General features: G+C 38.5%; 1 protein-coding gene across 11 annotated transcripts in view; it reads left to right on the top strand.

Annotated features, from left to right (window-relative positions):
• The window catches only part of LOC131689034 (motile sperm domain-containing protein 2-like), a 130723-nt gene that overhangs the window by 47573 nt on the left and 59531 nt on the right, over positions 1-23619 (top strand). For 2 of the 11 annotated variants that reach the window (XM_058973778.1, XM_058973780.1), the window contains exons 2-5: positions 8764-9013; positions 20453-20602; positions 20777-21118; positions 21185-21405. In XM_058973778.1, the coding sequence (XP_058829761.1) occupies positions 8914-9013; positions 20453-20602; positions 20777-21118; positions 21185-21405 (813 nt within the window). In that variant the 5' untranslated portion in view covers positions 8764-8913. Of the gene's footprint in view, positions 1-6798; positions 6817-6979; positions 7296-8763; positions 9014-20452; positions 20603-20776; positions 21119-21184; positions 21406-23619 lie in introns of those variants that run through there. The other 9 variants (XM_058973783.1, XM_058973782.1, XM_058973777.1 and 6 more) reach the window with 9 other exon arrangements.

Raw genomic sequence — 23619 nt, 5'->3', positions numbered from 1 at the left:
TTCCGACAGATGATGTCCTCCATGTTGAAGGTTCGGTGAATCAAGCCAGGTATGGGAGCAGTGATATTTTCGGCCGGCGTCACGCAAACTCGTTCCGTCATTGTTTTCGAACAGCTTTTTCGAGGCTTCCTTCTTCTTTTTCGTCATTATCTTCAACGGACGGCCGCTAACGGCCTTCCGCTCCACGCTCAGGGTTGCCAGGATACGGTAAACTGTATTAACGGACGCGTTTTGTCTCGAAAGTGGTCTACCGTAAACTTTTTTCCACGATGACCATGCGTTTCGTAAAACCGACGCCATCTTCGATTGAACTGACAGCACCCGAGCGAAAAGAATCATGCCACCCATTTCTAGGGAGACAAGAGAGCAATGTTTCGAAACACAACGGATATATAAAAAAATTAAATTAAAACACTCACTACAAAATTTGGCTTTTTGTGAAAAATGAGGAAGTGGTACATAAGAAATTTTTACTCACAGTAATTTACAAATACTTCAAAAATTTATAACAAACATGTATGGACATTTGAAACTAAAAAAGATGGGTGGGTAATGTCTGCGACATAACCGGAGAGATGTAGAATACATAAGGAACACGTTCTTCAAATATGTTGATATTCATTGGAATTTTCGGACAAAAGGTGATTTGGGCGAGGAATATTTCAAATTATTCTTTACAAAAATGATGGTGGTCCTGACAAGGACCGTTTTTGTTGGCGTTGTTGGCCTTGGTGGGGAGATGCGCTGGCTTCGATTTTCGTTGGATGCTTCTGACTTCTTACTATTTCCGGGCTTAGCTGTTGTCCAGGAGGTGATTCTGACATGATTGGTGTAGGTGTAGGTCGTCAACCGGTTATAATTTTTCAAGCGTTGTTTACATTTGAAATTAAACCACTGGATCAATTAAAAAAAGTATTGGTCTGTGATATGAAAAGTACGAAATATATCTTCGGGTTTCTGCATTGACGTTTTTGACAAATACAAGATCAATGCATGTGCCTGCAAGTGTAGTTGCTTGTGATGGATCAGAGATCAAACGAAGCTTGAAACATTCATTCATAAAATAAACAAATTTCAAATTCTCTTGTTTTGAAACATCTATGTTGAAGTCGCCTGAAACGACCATTGGAACATTCTGATTTCTAGACTAAATATTCTACATTAAAAGATGGGTGGGTAATGTCTGCGACATAACTGGAGTGTCGTAACTACACTTGTGACGTTAATCCAAATCTAATGATATGCAACGAAATTACGTTTGCATGTGAAATTTTCAAATGATTCGTTATAATTATGGTTAAAAATTCTAATTGGGAATTCTTTTCCATCACCAACTATTTTTCTTTTTTTCGAATCTACAGCATTCTTTGAAAATATTGTTGAAATGTTATTGATGAAAAACTGAAAATGCGTTTGGCAACACTGCTCACTAAATGGATGGTGGGAAGACGCACATTCGTTTTGATTATGCTAGTATTAGTAGCAGGAAAGAATGAAAAGGAATATAGCCCGAAAACGAGCAAGCGAGAGAGCGATAGTAATTCGTATTCGCTCTACTAAACTAAAAAAAGATGGGTGGGTAATGTCTGTGACATAACCGGAGCATCGTGACTTCACTTCGAGACGTTAATTTAAATCTAATGATTTATGCAGTTAATCAAAGGAGGCTGCCAAAAAGTTCGAATAAAAGCACGCGACTAGTGTACTTTGCACGTTCTATATTTTATCAACACTAGAGAGAATCGAAAAAATAATTCAAAGTGTAATAGCAACATGCAATTGTGGCAACACTGGCCATGGGATGGTGGGGAACACGCACATTCGTTTAATTTATGATGTATTAGCAGCAGAAAGGAATGGAAAAGCAGTGCGCGAAAACGAGCGAGGATAATTTAAATTCTCTTTCTATCCACATATCGTATTTCTAACCTACTTGCTGAAAATTGTTAAACACCTCAAATGGATATTTCAGTTTAACTCTTATTAGAACACAATTAATTGGTCCTGAAAAGAACCGTTTATTGTTTTATTGCGGGAGCATAATTCAGACGCACTCCCCGCGACACGGTGAGCCAGTTTAATATATTTGGCCTGAAAGTTATGCGTTTGGTGCAGTATTTTGCATTCTCGAACAAACCAGGCGCACTATTTTGCATTCTCGAACCAGTAGGCATCGTTGGCTTCTCGGGGCATCATTACGACTGAGGTTTGTAAGCGTAGCTCGACTTTGCAGTCCTGTACAATCTCACGAACCAGACGCTGGAACGATAGCCTACAGATTAGTTGCCCTTTAGTTGGGGCGAAATTCTTGCAGGGCGACAGTTCCGATGAGTCACCAGTAGCTGGGGCACTGTTTCCGTCCATCGCCATTGCCAACTGCTTTCCTTCGGTGGACTGGCTGCTTGCTAGTGCTTGAACGAATACGAATGATGAGAAAAACCGACTGACCAATATTCATATATAAACACACGAGAAAGCACTACTATCGCTCTCTCGCTCGTTTTCGTTCCATTCCTGCGCCTTTCCTTTCCGTTCGGCTACCAATACTAGCATAACCAAAACGAATATTCTGTCTTTCCATCGCCTTCAATGTAGTGGCCAGTGCTAGCAAACTTGCATGTTCAGTTTTTCAATAACAACATTCAAACAATATTTTCAAAGAATGTTACAGATTTGAAAAGAAGGAAGGAAAATATTTTCACAAATTTAAATTCTTTTGTGTTATTTGTTAGCGCTGATAAAGGCTATTTAGTTTGCTACTAGCAAGGAGCTGCACAAACAAATCGATTTATGCAGTTAATCAACGGAGGCTGCCAAAAAGTTCGAATAAAAGCATGCGACTAGTGTACTTTGCACGTTCTATATTTTATCAATACTAGAGAGGATCGATAAAATAATTCAAAGTGTAATAGCAACATGCAATTGTGGCAACACTGGCCATGAGATGGTGGGGGAACATGCACATTCGTTTAAGTTATGATGGTATTAGCAGCAGAAAGGAATGGAAAAGCAGTGCACGAAAACGAGCGAGAGAGGATAATTTAAATTCTCTTTCTTTCGTTCCACACATCGTATTTCTTATATAGACGCTGGAACGATAGCCTACAGATTAGTTGCCCTTTAGTTGGGGCGAAATTCTTGCAGGGCGACAGTTCCGATGAGTCACCAGTAGCTGGGGCACTTTTTCGGACCGTCGTCATTGCCAACTGCTTTACTTCGGTGGACTGGCTGCTTGCTAGTACTTGAACGAATACGAATGAGAAAAACCGACCGACAGATATTTATATAATCGCGCTAATATGCACTACTATCGCTTTCTCGCTCGTTCTCGTGCCGTGCGTGAGCCTTTCCTTTCCGTCCGGCTTCTAATGGCCTAACCAAAGGAGTATGCCGTCTTTCCCCCACTAACTGCTCTCGTCAAGCAACCAAATACGAATAATCATAAAACAAACATGTAGTGGACCTATATATAAACTTTTCATTATTTTATTGTTCGGTTGGTCCACCATTTTGACGGCTCTGTGCGGGATGGGCTGAAAATTTTCACTTTTCCGAGTCGTTTTCGAAAGATTTTTCAAAACACAATTTTTTGTTATTAGTGCATGTTATACATACTTAAAATTTTAATACAGCATAGAGGAACATATTTTCAACAAATTGGCCTAAAAATCAAATCATTCTGTTAAGTATGATAAAAGTTATTAACGTTCAAAATCTGACGCGGTGCCGCAGCCGATATTTTGAAACGGGACCCCTATATTGAAAGCTTAAATGTATTCTACATTAAAATAATTGTTTTGTATACAAACATCGAAAAGCCCTTAGTAGTGAAAAAATCAAATATGAGCCGCCACGGTAAAGATGGAAATGTCTCTCTATACCAGGACACATGCTAGTGAACTCGGGTGATTCGTAGTTATGCTGCCTAAGCTCGACCCTCATTAGCAGAAGACAAAAATTAAGCCCGTACGATATTAAGCCTGTTCTAATGACCCTGCCACTTCTAGTTTTCCGATCTGTTTACTTCACATCCTTGCTCTCACTTGAGTACTATGGTTCTAATTTTCAGACCTTTCCCTGCCCAGTAATATCTAGCTAATTGAATATCGTTAAAATGTAAAAAAGAAAATGTGACTAACATAGTCGAAATAAAAAAGGAAAAAACTACAAGGGGCAGCCCTATGGGGTTGCACGAGCTGTAGACGTAGGACTATACTACTTAATGAAAAATATTTATTTTCTTAGTACAATTATAGTAATAATAAATCAAATATATTTCTTACGCATGGTTTAATCACAACCAATCAACATCGAGTATTACACATTGAACCAAACCTTCTTGGTTATCAGGTCATTTCATTTGTAGTAGGTGATCGAATCCGAATGAACTTATTTAAGAAGATCTGAAGAAAGAAGACAGAAAACTGTAACCGAACTAATATCTGGAACTAAATCTTTATAGCATAAGATTAGCTTGTAAAAACTTTTCGATTGCGTGTGGGAAAAAACCCGGACCAGTGAAGAAAAATCGAATTTTAGACAATATAATCACATTTCATGTATAGACCAGAATGCTTGGTCTAGTTATATTTTGCCATTATTGCAACTTTCCTAAAGTACGTATACAAATATAGCGAATGCAGTGGTCTTAATCATAAATCGAAACTATAAATATACAAGAATTGAAAACAATTTTATATATGGACAAGATGCGTTTTTGCAACGGTTTTTCAAGTGGCAGTAAATTCATTCATAAGTAGGCTTTGTAGCATGTACCTATTAGTAGAATCAAAATACTATAGACTGAGTGGAAATGAATCACGTGATGGGGAAATGAATCAATGAATTGATCGAACGTAAATAATAAACTTTCGTTGTGCAATTTAGTAACAAATTAGATCTAACTACCTACACATTCGCCTCAAACGTTAAACCCAAGCGCACAGAGCAAAATGAATCAACGCTGATGATGATGGGTAGAGCGAAAGAGACAACTAATTCCACGACACTATGTTAACCGTGTTTGCAAATGGAGCTCGCATGTACAAACTATTTTGTGTACGAATAATTATACATAAAAGTGTGCTGGAAACGAGCACAACACAAAAGATAGTGTTTGAACGGCAAGCACAGTCGCATTCACTGGGTAGCGTACCTCTACAGGACCACAGGCAGTGTAACGGACTTCTAACTCAGCTACACTGGCTGTGAAAACACACAACGCAGTGACCTGCTTCATCTGCCGCTCAACAGGCAACTGAGCTGCACTGGCGAAATCCGCCCGTTTAAATAGTAGATGATGACGTCATTCATAGAAGCGTAGTGCGCTAGGTACACAAATTTGTCGTGTTGGACTAGGGAAGCGCTATCTTCTGTGTGTAGATGCGCGATATTTTGACTAGGTTGTTCATTATTTAAATTTTTAATGCCATGATATCAAAAATCTTTGGGTTTATCTATTGGAATCTATTCTTAGAAGTATTTCGGGGCGACATGCGCAAAAAAATTGAAAATTTATCTTGAGATGGCTGAATTATATGCGTTTAAAATTGGACCACTTTTCGTTACATACCATTTTTGTAGAATTTGCAACGTGCACCCCTGTATCGAAACCAAAGACGTAGTCCTACGTCAAAAAATTAAATATGAGGTTTCAAATGCTTGCTGATTTTTGCATCAATCAGTAATACTACATTCGCGTATTTTCCAAAAAAAAAGTATAATGGCAACGCTGCAGCTCATTACGAAAGATATTGCAGACGAATATTCAGCTCAACAGATTTGTAGCTTGTTTGAAATGAGCGAGTACCAATTAAAAGGATGGACATTAACCCTGTGACATATCGGGAGCGTCGTCACTACACTTAAAATCGAAGGTTCTTTTCCGACGCACCATAATCATCCTAAAGAATAATTTGAAAATTTTGAAATTTCAAAATTATTTCAAATCTAATGATTCCGTTGAATATCATTATGTTCGAAGTGGAGTCACTCCGTAGACACTCCGGTTATGTTACAGACATTACCCACCCTTTTCCTTTTCCTGTTGGAAAAGGTACAACAACCGCAGAGTTTTTGAAGACCTTTAAGGGACACTTTCCGACCTTTAAGACGAGGATTGGGAGCGAAGATGTTCCTCCTTTTTCTATTGCTTCTAGGCACAGCAGAAGATGTTCCCTAATGCATTTCATCACAGTCAGCTTCGTCAGTAGTTCAAGTTAGTACAGATGATAGTAGGTTCCGATGGGGTAGCTAACTTTAGCATTTCTGCAAAAGATCGCTTAAAACGTTCCTGAAGGATCAGTCCGAGAGTCACAGAACGAATGAAAAGTCACTTTAGAAAGCAATGTGCGCAATTGATCAAGCTTTTGGGAAAAAAATCAGTACTTAAATATCGGTTGACGTGTTCCAGATCTATAGCTTAATACTTAATAGTAGATTAAGTTACGTAAAAAAATATTACCAAATTTTGGCTTTTCTTACTCTCTCAATTTGCGTAAGCATTTCAAAGGGGTAACATTTCAATTTTAAACATTCCATCGAATGGTACATACGTCAAATAACTTGCGGCAGAGTGTGCGTGCTTATATTTCTCATGATGAGTGTCATCGAGAACATGTAAATTATTCAGAATAGACCATAAAAATCGAAAGTCACGTTTCGGCTTGATCTCAGTTCTCATCCGACAGTGTCAATCTCTTCCATTCTCCAATGACTCAGTAATCCCAAAACTTCTCATACCTATATCGCATCGGGCTACAGCGTGCGTGCAATGCAAGCTTGCCGCCATCACCATACCATGCCGCACCACACCACGTATGTATACATATTGTGTTTGAAACAGAGGCTACTCCGACAATCGCAGCGAGACAGCCATCAGACGTGACTGTGGTGAAGAACGAAAACAAAAGCCGCGGCGGCGGATTCTGTCTCGCAATCGAGCCGAAGCGCCAAATGTCAGTCAAACCGCGCGCCGAGTTGCTCAGACTAATCCCAACCATCAACCGGGACGGAGCGAAGCCTCGCACGTAGGCGGCGTTGCAAAACGAATCGAGACAAGTGCATTGTTTACCGCAAGGCAAAAGGGCATCTTGGCGACATACGACGACAGATGCTAGCTACTGCAACTAATAATACATAGTGTTTTACTAGTTTCCAGTGATTGTGTCTGTTTATAAAACCGATTATTTTCTTTGTGAAGAGCTTCCAAGTGGCTATTGTTAGTATCGGTTACTATCCGTTTGGCTTAGGACGAGTGAAACAAGGTGTAGAATTTCGTCAACTGAATTATGCATGTCTGTATCGATATTAGCACGTGTTTTGAATTGACGTATATGAAAAACGTTTGAAATCGAGGTCGTTCAGTTCTGTGTTCTCGACGTATACATACTAGTGTCAACAAAAATATATATCTTCCATCGGTGGTGTAGCGACTTGAAATCGGTTCTTATCAGTAATCTATGTACAACAGAGGAACTGTGTAATTTTGTTGTACGCTATTTTCGCCTGTGTTGCCAATATGCTTGGATGAGTGTTAATCGGGCAATTAATATAATTAGAATTAATATAATTCCAGAATTAACTGGAATGTAAACACATAAATTTGCTCCTAGAATTCGCATAAATAATACACGATCTCATTCTATACAATTCAGCGTATATTTGGACCTAAAACAAAATCTTACGTGCCTTTTGTTTGAGACGAAACTGAATCAGATTCAAACCTTAACAACAGTACAAACTGACACCGTTTGGAGCTCAAACCTGAAACCGTTTCGGGGTTAAGCAAAAACGGCAGTGAATGTTTTCAATTGTTGTACCGGTTATGACAGTTTCAATGCCGCCGGAACGGGTGGTAAAGTGTAATTTGTATCTAGCATTCAACCAAATTATAGCCATTTCTTTCATTTATACTTTATTTAATCTGCCTTTTTAGCACATCAGATCACAGCTCATCATTAATTTTGTTGCATTCTCATCTGTAAATTAGCCAATCCAAACTATCGAAATTTCTGTGCCTGAAGCAACAGCTTATGTTTGCATTAGCTTGTGACATATCCAAACCAAACCTCAAAATACTGTGTATAGAACTGCAAGCACTGTCGTACAATAAGACAAACCCCACTTGGAACACCTGGTTTGGTGTGTCGCAATGTGATAGCAAAGATAAACCAGGTGTTCAAGTTCGGCGGCCCAATTTTCATTAGATATCGCAGCTGTTTGCCTTCTCGCAGCGCAAGGTTCAAGAAGCCGAAAATCTCCTGACTGGCTGGCATGCCTGCATATTGACTGTAGCCTGCGGTTCGTGCGGACAAGTATTTTCAAAAATTGATCTCCTTCGATTAGATTCAAGACCGCAATGATACCCCCAATTCCGAATTCGTGATGCAGCGACGGTAATAGTGCGGTTTGAAGGTCAATCATAAGGCGCGTAGGTAGAGTCATAGCTGTAGAGCATAAGCGAGGGGAGAAAAAAGAGAGTATCGTTTTTGGGTGGAAAGCTTCAAAGGTGACCGTTGAACATAGCTCAGCAAGAGCAAATGTGAAGAAATATGCGCTTGTTGTGGAAACTGCAGGCTCTCACCAAAATGTGAGCACATGGTGGAACGAATTGTATGGATGGCGTGATGCGAATCAAAATTAACGAATTTTGTCATATACAAACAGCAAGGTTGAGAACCAACCAACGAAGAGTCTCTATCTGTAGTGTGCTAATTTTTGCAACTTTGTAATAATTAACATAATTTCCCATCCTGGTGTTAGTAGCTACAAATCAAACGGAAAGTGATAAGAAGTGCCAAGCAGATTGCGAACAGATGTTATTATAAAAATAAGTGTTATATTAAGCTAGAAGAATACAATAAGCCTCAATACAAGTTCCGAGTGAGTTGAGCTGATTAAAGTGCTTCCAAAATGACCCTGCCAGATACGATGAACCCCAGCCCGGAGATGGTCGACGAACTGCGTCGACAGTTCCAGCAGAAGATGGAAAAGAGTGCTGAAAAGATCCCACGTAAGTTGACAACCGATTTCTATGTATTGCTTGAAACAAATCTTTTCCCCTGTGGGGAAGGTCGAGAAAGACTTGCGAACTTGAAATGAGATGAACACACAAAAGAGAATTAATTGTTGTTATCGCGTAAGTTCAGTGACACTCAAAAAATTACATAAATCCGGACGATTTAGTCCGGTGGTAATAGATAGTCAAGTAAATTAACAGAGTTTCATCAGTGGAACATTTTCTTAGGTCAGAAAACCATTACACAGTGGGACGACTTAGAACAAAAGGTGGACTAAAGTCCAAACTTTGCCGTATCGGTTTAAATAGGACGATTTTATGTAATTTTGGTACGCTGAATTCGTTTTTGGTATTAAAACATTTCAAAAATATACGTTTACTATTCATTAGGGTGTCTCAAAAATATTTTTTTTTTCGAAGTCGTTCTTAAAATTTGTGTATATTAATTTTCGTGTACTAAATCGTTTTTAATATTAACACATGTAAAAAAAATTCATTATGCGTTAGGGTGGCTCAAAGAATTATTTTGTAGTGAAGATACAAAAAAAATTTTAAAATGTTTTTGTGCGCTAAATTTCTATTTTAATTATAAAATCAGAAATTAGCTTTACTGCTTATTAGAGTGGCTTAAAGTAAGTATTTTGTCTTTTATAATGATTTTTTTTCAATAGTAATTTTGGAATTTATTTTCCATATTGAAATGAATTAATTGACAACTCATTATGGGGCTTCAGAAATGACTATTTTGTTTTTACGAATCAGATAAGATGTGTTCAACTAATTTTGGAATATTTATTTCGTTAGTGGGTTACTTGATATGAAAGCTACATTTTCTATCATTTTCAAAACAAACATTTTGAGCATCTTAGTGGAATGTTTAATTACATTCACTAATCAACAAGATTATTAACGATTTTTTTTCGTAGGTGTGTTTTAAGTTACTGAGATTGCTTATTTCATATCATAAATGAAAATAAATCCAAAACCATTTTTTCGTGTACATGATTCATTTAAAAATGGTCTTATTTAATTTGGATAACATCGCATACCCTTAAGCTATTTCAGTACTATGTAAATTCGGATCAAAATGCCCACCAAATGACTAAAACTCAACTGTGTTCACTTTATTTGACAGTTATTGCGCAAGTTAGCAAGAAGTAGTTCCAGAAACATTTTATACCCTATTTCAGATGGTTGAAAATATTTGCTGATTTTCAATCAGTCTTAATACCTCTACCATCTAAAAACATACTTCCCACTCAACTCCTTAGTCTTGATCACTAGTAAAACCCTTGTAGATCATGCTCTCAATGCTATTTGAAAGTTGTGCATGTATTCTTGTCATTATTCTAGCTATAAAGTGATTATCAAAATTCAATATCAATAATAACCATGCGTCTCCATACACAGTTTTTTTAAATTTTCACTGCTTATCGCAAGTTTTCGCAAAACTAGCATATACTCATTTGAAAGAGAAAATGAAAAGCTTTCGAATGAGTATAGTGTGATCGCACGCACTCACGGGCGTCGTTGTTATTATCGCATTTGAAGTTTGAATTCAATAAAAATTCATGACAAACTGTTATCTAAACACTAACAAAAGTAACTAGTGACTTATTTTTGGCGATTTTATGATGTAATTTTATCACACCGATAATTTTGGTGAAGTAATGCAATGCATAAAATCAACCATTTCTTTGAAAAACGAAAATAACCGGATGTAGTTCCTATGGTCAAATTATGTAAAAAACACTTGAATTACGCCCTTAAAAAAGCTGCCAAAAATTCATTTTACGTTCAACTCACTTAAAATCTCGCAAAAATGTCTCTGATGGCTCGGCTGATAGAAGAAAAATACTAGCGAGAATATCGCATAACATTCATATATGGACTTAAGTCCGGGCTCGTCCCACTGTGCATTAGCTTTAGTGGCCACTAATTATACAAGTCGTTCGGTGAAAAAATAATAAAACAAGCAATATATACGCGAACGGAGGTCTTAGTGGAATGTACGTAATATTTCAAAGGTTTTCTTCCATTTAATTCCACTATGTTTTGCCTTTCTCATATAAAGAAAAGCTATGCAATCACTGTAAAAATCGACTTTTTAACCGAGGCCCGGAGCACTCTGCTCTGAAAGTAGCTCTTCAGGATCTGGCATAGATAGTCGGGAACCCTCATTCTATGCAGCCCTGCAGCAATGGCTTCCCAGCTGGCACTGTTGAACGCGTTCTTCACATATATCGTGACCACAGCGCAGTATCGATCTCCTCTTCGCTTCTGTTTAGATGACTTCTCAGCACTCTCGAGCACTATCCGAATTGCATCCACTGTCGATGCTCCTTTGCGGAAACCGAACGGCATCTTGGACAGTCCGCGCTCACCTTCCGTGAATTTCGTCAACCTGTTAAGAATTATCCTTTCCAGGAGTTTTCCGAGTGTATCCAGCAGGCATATGGGCCTGTACGAGGTCGGATCGCCAGGTGGCTTCCCTAGCTTCGGCAGCAACACCAGCTTCTGGACCTTCCACATTTCGGGGAAGTTGCCTTCATTTAGGCACTTCTGCATCACTATCCTGAACACGTCCGGATATGCCAGGATCGCAGCTTTCAGTACCACGTTTGGTATTCCATCCGGACCAGGGGCTTTCTTTGATTTTAGGCGCTTCGATGCTTCTGCTAGCTCGTCGTTAGTCACTTACCGATCCGTGTTCGTTCCTTCTTCTTCGCCGTACGGTGTCGGTGGCCATATAGTTGGATCGTGCTTCGGAAAAAGACCCTCGACGATTATCTTCAGCTTGCTCGGACACATTTCGGCTGGCGTCATCGGACCCTTCATTTTCGCCATCACGACTCGGTATGCGTCACCCCAGGGATTAGCGTCTACTTCTCGGCATAGCTCCTTGTGGCACTCAATTATCATCTCCGGGCTTAAGGCTTGTGTGTGTGTAGGTGTGTACTCACAGTCGGCCGACTTTTCTCCTAGGGCTTTCCTTGGAGCGGGGAAGTACTCGCTCTGCGTGATTCTGGTGGGTTATTTCTTCCTGTGCGTGCGATCTCCAAAGTAAAGTTATTGTCGCGATTGATGAATCCTGCTGTACGATGAGAGAGTCGGGATATACTCGATACACGTGGTGTTTCTGCTATCTTATCATGTGTTGTGTGGTGGTTGGATGGATTACCAGGCCGTCGTTGCGTCCTGAGGGTGGTCGACACCGGCGCGAAGGCGGGTACCAGTGGTGTTATATTGGTGTATGGTTTTTATCGTTGGTCTCTCCAATGAACTGGGGCGACTACACGACACTGCGGGTGTCGGGCAATGCAGACGGCGAACCGCGGAGCGGTTGCAATGGCTGGAGTCAGTACGTGGCTGGTAGGCACGGCTGGTAATTTGCTGGTACAATAATGAGTCCTGACTCGTGGACTCGTCCTCGCTGTAGGTTACTCACTTTATCACTTGTCAACTCACTTTGAATAGAATTAGTCTGGTTGGGTTGAAGGTTGGAATGTAAATGTCTCAGTACCTCATTTTAATACTTTTAATAACTCCTTTCTCTCCATTTATCAGTAAGCTATCTCTCTCCCTTTCAATTTCCGTATTTCCTGAATTATTAAGCCCTTGCACTGAAACTTTGGTGCCAACTTCGCAGAGAAATAGTGTGTAGAGTGTTGTATATGCTTATAATTTTAGTACAAAGGAAGTAAATTTAGTACAATATATTTTAAATTGATCGTTAGTGACGTACGTTTTAATTGACATTTTATTTAATTACATTTTATACCTCTGACTACTACTATTTAGATTATTTTATTATCATTTATTTTTTAAAAACGCATACCTATGAATTTTATAACTAATATTTAAGCCTAATATTTCCAAACGATGATATTTTTGTTCCCCTGCATGGACAGTGTAGGGTATAAGATGCGGAACGGTAACACATTCAGTCTGTTTCGTTGAACGTGGTTATCGTTCATACTAGAGAGCAAGTAAACCGCGAATCGATCAAAAGAATCGACTCTTGAAAAATAAGGAGTGAGCCACGATTCTTTTTTAAAGAGTTGCGATTCTTAATACAAATCTGCTATTGAGCGATTTAGGGGAATGTATAATTACAACATTTAGAACGGAATAATGTTTGTAAAAATTGCCTATTTCTGCGTGCATTTCAACACCTCGTTCATTCATTGACTTCCAAGCTTACTGAAGTTTCACACAGAATCGAAAGCCTTCAGAGGAAATATTAATAAATTCATAAACAAAAGCATTTATTTCTAATTTCTTATATGTGAATGCAGAATGTGACATCTTTTAAATTTTAGAGCATAACTGAACTGCGTAATCCTTGTCTGATGCTTTTTTGCTCAGTAATCCCACTCAGGGCCAGCACAGAAAACAAAATTCAGTTTGAAACTGAAGTTGAATTTGAACCAAAAATAACTGAATGAACGCACTGCACCGAACTAATGAAACACGATGATCCTAAAAAGCATGCTAGCAAATGGTGTGTGTTAGCTGTAGACATGAATCGCATAAAAATTAAAAAAGCGCAATGAACACACGCACACTTATTTGTATCTATGGAATGAAAATATCTACTCCAGTTCAAAATCAAACAGATATTCCTTTAATCTTCCCAAATGAATCACTGAATCGATCAAGAGTCGTTCACTAAACGGAATCGTTTTGCCCATCTCTAGTTTATACGATCATCGCTTGTGAACTATTGAAGATCACTGTCGATTAATTCGATATGCTTCATCGATTTGCTGACTACGAAGTCTTCCTCCCTATTGATTGTATCTTGTTGGAAGGTGACAAGGTTTGTTAGTCATAAGTGCACAGGGAGGTCTGTGCAAAAGTGCTGCTATATTCTAAGGACCAGAAGGAAGGAATAAAGTGTTTTAGACACATTATTACTACCCGTACACCGTTGAAATTTCTCCAAGAGTCATATTTAATGGAAACTACTTCATCGTATTGCGACATGAATTGTTGAATTGCATTTTCAGGTGTATTAGGAGACAAATCATGTAGTCTTATAAAGACTGCACCATCCTTTATATACACGAGAAGCTTAACGTTACCTTTTTCTACAAAGTATTTCATGTTATTCCAGTATTACATTCAGTATATGATGCAACCAAATAAGGTTAACTGAATAATTGGAAACATACTTTTTCCTTTTTGCCTTTCTCATATAGAAAGGTTATGCAATCACTCTGAAAAACGGCAACCTAATCCCGGCCCGGAGGGCCGAGTGTCATATCCCATTCTACTCAGTTCGTCGAGATAGGAAAAAGTCTGTATGTGTGTGTGTATGTGTGTGTGTATGTATGTGCGTATGTGTCAAATAATGTCACTCATTTTTCTCAGAGATGGCTGGACCGATTTTCCCAAACTTAGTCTCAAATGAAAGGTGCAACCTTCCCATCGGCTGCTATTGAATTTTGGATTGATCGGAATTCTGGTTCCGTAATTACGGGTTTCAGAGTGCGGCCACACAGAAATTTCTTATATAAACTATAGGAAAAATTAAAAATAGAATTTTACTTTAGAGGGCTAAATGTCTTCAAGGTGCATGAAACGTCGAGCTTTGATGCAAACTCGAAAAAAAAATTGACGACTATTCACTTTTTTGGATTTTGGCACATTTTTGCCTTTCTCATATAGAAAGGTTATGCAATCACTCTGAAAAACGTCAACCTAATCCCGGCCAATTTTTTTTTTGACTCGCATAAGGTTTTTGGATTTTAACAGGGGCGTAGTTAATAGTTTAAGGAGAGGGGTTACATCCCCCCTCTACCGTTCACTCCCCTCCCTTAAAAATCTCCTTAAATCTCCCCTCATACCCCTCCCCTTCAACCCCATCATCTTTAAACCACCACTATATCACAAAGCAAACCAATTTAAGCTGGGGAGTCGTTCGTTCATGGAACTTTCGCCCACCTCACATACCCACCCCCGCATGACAGAATGAGTTAGCAAACAGATAACATTGATCTAATACTGATTAGGCTAGTGAAGTACGATATTTTTTTGTTTCAAGTGTTTCACCGTCGACACGCAGCGCATCAAGTTCGTGGCTGGCAAGCCATTGTGTATAAGTGCAAAGTGTACTAAGAATGTAATGGACATTTCCACAATTATGTTGAACATAAAAAGCCTCCGTGCCATAGTTTAGAGAAATGAGAAAGGCACAATTGCACCGCTAGGTGGATTAAAACAGGTTTTTAACAAGTGCTCCAGGAGAACCACGGACGGGCGAGTTCTAAAGGTTTAGAGAGTCAGTGACCGCTGTGAAAAACGCCTCAAGGTGATCTCATTGTTACTCAAACGATAACAAGAATGGTACTTAGTATACTTCTATAGCCCAGCGTGCACGAAGCTAACGCGATGGGCGATTTTTTATTGTTCAACATCCAGTTCAACATGTTAACCAGGAAATCTTCAAATTTACACGACTAAGCACGTGCTTTTATCGTGACAATATATTCCGTGATTAACTTCGACAATACTTGTACTCGCTACTGGTGAAACTTGTACCGATCCGCGACCACGTATACGCAAAAGGATTGCTTTACCATTTCTTCACAATCACTTGTCTGTTTTTTTTTTCACAGGGATCACCAAACACTTCAAAATTATATACGAATGTGATGCTGTGTGGCCATATTCATCAACCCGTACTCTGGAACCGGAAGTCCGATTGACAAAAAAAATCAATAGCGGCTTATGGGAGCGTTCATTTTAAAACTAAGTTTGAGCAATTTGGTTTAGCTATCTCTGGAAACAGTGAAAGTTTAGAAAATACATACAATCACATACAGACATTTGCTGATCTCGACGAGCTGAGCCGAATGGTATATGAGACTCGGCCCTCCGGGCCTCAGTTAAAAAGCCGACTTTCAGAGTTATTGCATATCCTTTCTATTGAGAAAGACAAAAATTAAACCAGGTAATGAAATTTTCAATAAATGTGTTATAGTTTATTTTCTGTGGTAATACATTACCAGTCAAAAGTTTAAGTTCACCCTAGTCGTAGTTTTGCCGTAGTCGAAAAACTAGTATCTGATGTTTGACGGTGAAATGCAATTGCATTCCAATATTATTGAAATCATCTATCTTAAAAGGGTTAATTGTTACATTCCACTAATTCGCTCAAAATGTTTTGATTTTTGCCTTTCTCATATAGAAAGGTTATGCAATCACTCTGAAAAACGTCAACCTAATCCCGGCCCGGAGGGCCGAGTGTCATATCCCATTCGACTCAGTTCGTCGAGATCGGAAAAAGTCAGTATGTGTGTGTGTATGTATGTATGTGTGTGTATGTGTGTGTGTATGTGTGTGTGTATGTATGTGCGTATGTGTCAAATAATGTCACTCATTTTTCTCAGAGATGGCTGGACCGATTTGCCCAAACTTAGTCTCAAATGAAAGGTGCAACCTTCCCGTCGGCTGCTATTGAATTTTGGATCGATCGGAATTCTGGTTCCGGAATTACGGGTTTCAGCGTGCGGCCACACAGAAATTTCTCATATAAACTGTAGGAAAAATTAAAAATAGAATTTTTATTTTTGATGCTAAATGTGTTCAAGGTGCATGAAACGTCGAGATTTGATGCAAACTGGAAAAAAAAATTGACTACGATTCACTTTTTTGGATTTTGGCACATTTTTGCCTTTCTCATATAGAAAGGTTATGCAATCACTCTGAAAAACGTCAACCTAATCCCGGCCAAATGTTTTTTTTCGACTCGTTTAGGGTTTCTGGATTTTAACAGGAGCGTAGTTGATGGTTTACGGAGAGGGGTTACACCCCCCCCCCCTCTACTGTTCACGCCACTCCTTTAAAAATCTCCTTAAATCACCCCTCAGACCACCACCCCATCCAGCCCTCATACCCCTCCCTTTCAACCCCATCATCTTTAAACCACCACTATATCACAAAGCATACCAATTTAAGCTGGGGAGTCGTTCGTTCATGGGACTTTCGCCCTCTTCACATACCCAGCCCCGCATGACAAAATGAGTTAGCAAGCAGATAACATTGATCTAATGCTGATTAGGCTAATGGAGTATGATATTTTTTTGTTTCAAGTGTTTCACCGTCGACACGTAGCTCATCAAGTTCGTGGCTGGCATGCCATTGTGTATAAGTGCAAAGTGTACTAAGAATGTAATGGACATTTCCACGATTATGTTGAACATAAAAAGCCTCCGTGCCATAGTTTAGAGAAATGAGAAAGGCACAATTGCACCGCTAGGTGGATTAAAACAGGTTTTTTTAAATCGTTCTGTTACCATGTTTAGATCCAAAGATATCATCACCGCCTTGATTTTACTTTTTAACGACCTCAGTGTGATGTCGTGGGTTCTATTAGTATCCTCGACGAGGCCCAACACAAAATAACTCAAAGGGTGGATGTCGTGAATAGGGGGCCAAATTTCCTGCTGCCAAAACTCAAGAATATTTCCCACTAGCAATTTCTGTGTTTTCATAATATAATGCGCAGGTGCTCCGTCTTATTTGAGGATGAAACGGCCGCCAGCAACAACCTTCTGCATCCATGGTACAGTCACATCCTACAGAAAGTATACAATAGAGTGGGACATGGTTATATGAAAAAAATAAAATTTCGCTCCGAGTAACTTTTTGGGTCCCATTTAGCTCCCAGAACAACTCTGCAAATTTTTAGCTCGATCGGTGAAACTATATTTTTGCGCCCACGGTTTAAAGTTTACATGGGATTTTATATGGGAAAATTGTCTTTTGCAAATTAATTCTTCCAAGAGTCGCCCGTTATCTCCTAAAAATAAACAGATGTCTGATTATTATAGAAAATTTGTCAAGGAAACAACGTTTAAAATACTGCAAAACGATCTGATGCTAGTGGAAAAAGTTATTAAGCAAAAACCAATTGATGCCCTGAAGATTGATGAAAATTTCACTTTTCATAGCATCACTGCTTCTGACGGTTTTATTATATACAAAATTTTTAACTTTCTCTTATTATGTACAAAAGGAGCCTCAATTTATCCCTCAAAACCTTGCGAAGTGTAGATAAATGATTTAGATACGTTAACAGAGGATTAAAACAAAATTGCGTATAATTGGACAACCAACAGCAGTGGTGCTAGAAAAAATGAATATTTTATCAATCGTCAGAGCATCAATCGGTTTCTGCTTAATAACTTTTTTCTCAAGCATCAGATCGTTTCGTGGTTTTCGAGACTTTTTTTCTTTGTTAAATTTCCTATACAAACCACATAACGATTTATTTTTAGGAAGTAATGGGCGACTCCTGGAGGAATTATTTTGTAAAAGTTAACTTTCCCATACAAAATCCCATGTAAACTTTAAACAGTGGGCGCAAAAATATAGTTTCACCGATCGAGCTAAGAATTTGCACAGTTGTTCTAGGGCCCAAATGGTACCTAAAAAGTTGCTCGGAGCTGGAATCTATTTTTTGTACCACCCTAGTATACATCCTTGACCACAGAAATGCCGGGATCTCTGGAGACTGCACCTAGGAACATCATTATTTTCAGTTAATTTGTATGACAATAAGAAACTAACTACAGTCTGGCTCCCGATTTTCAGTTCCGCTCATCTCATTGACCTTGCTGTATCATTTTTTTTGTGAAGGAGTTTAACTCTAGAATTAAGGAAGAAATTAAATATTTCAGTATCCAGCATTTTGGGAAAGGTTAATAATATCATTTAACCCTTGCATGTCCAATTTTTTTCTTGCGCATGTAGGGATCCAAAACTTTTTTCCTTTAAGGGGGGGGGGGGGTTAAAGGGTTTCAGCAAGAGAAAAAAAATCACTTTTTTAGAACTTTGGGTGAAGCGAATTGATCAAAACTTTTGTTGATTATAATGTATCATTTCAATAACATTCTGTAATTTTTTCGTGCAAAAATGTCGACAAGCGACTCGGCAACGAAGATTTTTGTAGAACATCTACTGAATATTGAAAATGAATACGGCTAACGGGGACCGCGGGGCAAGTCCGACACCTTAAGCGCAATAATTTTTCTAAAATTCCACAAAGATCCTAAAATTGTATATTCTGTGCATAATTCTTGTTTAGGTGGTTTTTAACAAAATATAATTTTTTCAGCGTTTCGAAAAATTGAATTCATTAAAAATTATTGGTTGCCAAAAAAAGGAGAAAAATGACATTTTAAAAACGCTGCGGGTAAGACCGACACCCCAAAGGAGCAAGAGCGACCCTTTTGAACTTTCTTTTTGTCCATTTTTTTCCATTAAAAGTGTATTGTGTATGTGTAATAAAGTGCAATTATGTGTATATGAGTATGTGTGATGCAAACGCATGCTTTCTGTAGTTTCATCGCGTAGCAAGAGTAAGAACATTCGAATGTGTGATGTTATGAATAAATAATGTTAAACGCATGGTTTATGGTACGGGTACTAGGACTCATTCACTTAAAAGTGACGCACGCTTCGTAGTAAGCTATCCGGTTGATCTCTCTCTCTCTCTCTCTCTCTCTCTCTCTCGGGATTATTTCTTTGTCACGCAGGCCGTTTTTCGGTAAAATTATTTGCGTTTCAAGATTGTGCGTTCGTTTTACTAGTTGCGTCTAATCTACCTAATACAGTGAGAAATATGATACGCCTTTTTTGCAGTGATTTTTTTTTGAATCTGGGTAATTCATGTTATGCTACCGACAAAGTAGTCACTATATATGAATGTTATTACACTGTTAAATGGCACAATCTATTTTGTATATTAGTTACTCTGAAACCTTTATCTATTACACATACGACCACAGATCCTAGCCGATCTTCACTAATGCCACTTCCGCTCAAAACAAAACTGAAACAGGTCTTCAATCCGTCAACCTGTCGAAGTGAACGAACTGACAGCGGGTGGGGATAGAGCCGGACCCAGTCCCGAGTTTAATCAAAAACGGCAAAAGGTGGCCTGTACCCCGGTTGGCACCGCGGGCAAGTATGGGATCAGAGGCGGTGAATGGCGACATAGATTGGCCTCATGTTGCACGATGATACAGCTTTGCCAACCAATTGTTTGACCGTGTGTCAATGTCTCAAAAACTAATCAACTGATTGCGCTGAATTCTTCATGCATCAACAATATCAACCTGAACTCAAATTATACTATATATTTGATGAAAAAATGTCATAGATCTTGTAAATTTTGCCATTAATAAGCTTTTTCATACGTGTGTAACATCATAAGTGAATTCATCTATATTTATTTTTTAGCGAAAATATTATAATAACCTGAAAACATGTAATTAATCGATCGACACAAAAATCCCCGAAAATGCGTTAAAAAAGAACTGTCCCATGACACAACCCCATAGGCGCCAACCATGATCATGATGCATTGTTGAAGTTTATTTCCTGCAAAATTATTATTTATTCTTTATCTTCTCGTTATAGCCGGAGGATTCCACGAAAATGACCTCAACAAAATATTTGCCAATGATGTATGGTTGACCAAATTCTTGGAAAACAATGATCTCGACATGAAGGAATCGCTGAAGCAACTTTGGGAAACATGTATTTGGCGAAAGACGGCGAACATCAATGGTATGTTTGCAATGACATTTGATTTTATTGGTCATTCTAAATGTCGTGTTTGTCAATTTTTATTTAGACCTAATTTCACAAACGTTTAATAATGTACATATAATTCATTCTAATTTATCTTACTTCCTATTCGACGCACATATCAAAAAAATGAAATTTGCAATTACATTCCAGAGATCTGCGAGGAAAACATCCGAATGGATTACCTTCACGAAGGTATGATGTTCCCCCGGGGGAAGGACATCGATGGAAAGACATTGTTCATCTACCGGTCGCGGTTGTACACGAGAGGCTCTCGAAATCTAGACGATATGAAACGTCTATTTCTGTATTGGTTGGAACGACTGATACGCGAGGCCCGCGATGACTACATCACCTTCATGTTCGAACTTACCAATGCTGGTGTAAGCAACGTAGATATGGATTATACCAGATATATCATAACTACACTCAAAAACTACTACCCATATTCGTTGAACTATATCTTGGTATATGATTTGCCATGGATACTAAATGGTTGGTAGCAAAATTGTTTATAAGCCATTTTAGAGCTTATTGCACTTGATTGTTTTGTTTTTTTAGCAACGTTTCACATTATCAAAAAACTATTGCCTGCCAAGGCGGTTGATAGGCTTAAAAATATTAACAACAAATCCATTCGGGAATACATCGAGGAAGACAGTTTGCTTACTCCCTGGGGAGGGAGCGATGATTATGTGTTTGAATTCATCCCGGAGAAGAAACAATTCCAGCTGCCATTAATCAATAACAATTCCATCGTCCATAATAACAACGTTAAAAAGGTGAGTACTAAACTGTCTATTTAAGTTTTCGTTATTCCGAGGTTTTGAACTGATACTTTAAGTTGGCTCACACGAAAGAACTATCCCTTTAATCAAGTGAGGTGACACTCCGAAAACGGATTTGAAGTCAAATGAAACTGGAGCAATATGTTATGAATTACTAACGAAAGATTCTTCTGCAATCTACCGCAAAAATTTTGAAATGAAAAGAGCCTTGTAGTGTTATTCTTTGAGTTCGCAACGATATGGCCAGCTCTTTAATAGTTAGGGTTCGTCGCGGTTGCGGTAATTACCGCAAAATACTTCTAATTAAATCTTTACAAACGAACCATTTTAAATACCTAAAATGCATAATCCAAATTATTAGATTATTGAAAAACAATTAAAATGGAACTCCTAAATCTTATTTAAAAATGCATCGCTTCTCCTGATTCCTCTTTGTTATCGTGGAATTCAGGGCCGTCGAGAGCCGCGTCGGGCCCCAAGGCTTGTATTACTGCCGGGCCCTTTTAAATCTAAGCCCTCTAGTTCAGCATGAGTTAGTACCTCTTCAGCCATGAGAAACTCGTGAGTCCGTGGTTTCTATTATTCTCCGGTTGGCTCATATTGACACATCACCCACAAATCGGGTAAAATTGACATAGTTTTTCAATTTGCGAGTACTCGAGTGTACATAACGATTAACAACGTAATTAAAGGTGCACGGTGCGAGTTCGTGTATTCGTACCTCGTTTATGTCATCGCCTATATATACAGAGGTACTGATTTCATGTCGCCACAACCAACGATATATTTCGTTCCGCGACAAACGCTTGTACTGGATTGATGGTCTGGAACATAATCAGCACGCTATGTCTAACATGGTGAAACTGTAGGGTGTAAACATTGGTCAGCTTTAGCTCAGTTTGTACTTTTAACAATAGATCTTAAGGGGTGCGTCTGGTGTAGTGGGCAAAAAAATCGACAACTTTTTTATCGGCTTAATTGTTAGTATTCAACCTCTAGAATAGTCTCCTAGTCCTTCTTGTATTTGCTGTAATTCACGCATATTTCAATCTACCGGCAACAATTTTCGAAAAACTGGCAGCGATAAAAATACAGCGTAAACAATACACTCTAAACTACTTCTACCCAAACTTTCAAGAAAAAATACCCAATGAGTTATTTTCTACAGCGTTTTTTCCGTGACGCAAATTGATGTTGGACACCCTTTAATAGTGTTTTTCTCGAAACGTCTTTTTCGAAATGGTGAACACGATAACACAAAAACTAATCAACGAATCTACTTGATTTTTTCATGAGAATGCACAATATGTGTAGCTTTTCAGAAAACTGAATAAAAAAAATTCTTCCTATTATTTTGAAGAAAAGTGTACGAATTATGAGATTTTTCGGTTTTCATGAATCCATTTTCCGCAACTCGAGCTTTTTTCTATTTTTCTATTTTTTCATCGAGTAACTACAAGTCTAAGCTTTATAAATCTGATTGAATATCCTGTGCCAGACAATTTTATCAAGAGTTATCGTGTTCGCGATTGACGTGTATATTGTTGAGCGTCCACTCTTGGAACGCTCGTATGTGTCGCTTTGCGTGACTGAAAATATATTTTTTGTGTGCACAATGAATGAATAAATAAATCTTAACATTACACAAAAGATCCTTTGTTGCCTTGCTTTCAAAATCGTAAAAAAAACTTTTGGTTTGAGCACTTAACACCAGACGCCCACCTTAAGAAACGTCTCGGAAGGTAAACAGGAATACAGTTTGACCACAGTAGGCCACTTTCTCCTTGTAATAGTCACTCATTTTTTTTTCGAAATAGTGGGTTAGCAAACGATATTTTGCTTCTACTGTGCAGACAAAGCGACACACTGATTGATTTATTTGCTGGTAGCGGTGGAGCTGTTTTAGGCTTTTGTTGTAAGCAAGATGAGAAGGTAGCAGATGCAGCTCGAAATTCTCATTTAAAATTACTAAATCAAAAAGATTTTCAATTTACACAAGTTTATCTCATATTGAATCCAAGAAAACCGTTTCTAATCACAGATTTTATGCACGTTTAGCTAATAAACAATGTGATATGTATAACGTAGGAGTGAGTATATGTAGGACCCAATAATAATATAGATACTTAACGCAGTAATCAGACGTGAGTACAGGGGGCAACCGAGTACTGCTGCTGAACCAACGGGTGAGACGCTTAGCACAAATCG

The sequence above is a fragment of the Topomyia yanbarensis genome, chromosome 3 (genome assembly GCF_030247195.1).
Source record: "Topomyia yanbarensis strain Yona2022 chromosome 3, ASM3024719v1, whole genome shotgun sequence".
In the NCBI taxonomy this organism is placed as follows: domain Eukaryota; kingdom Metazoa; phylum Arthropoda; class Insecta; order Diptera; family Culicidae; genus Topomyia; species Topomyia yanbarensis.
Note: the sequence above shows the minus strand (reverse complement) of the source record. Positions and strands in the feature narration are given on the sequence as shown.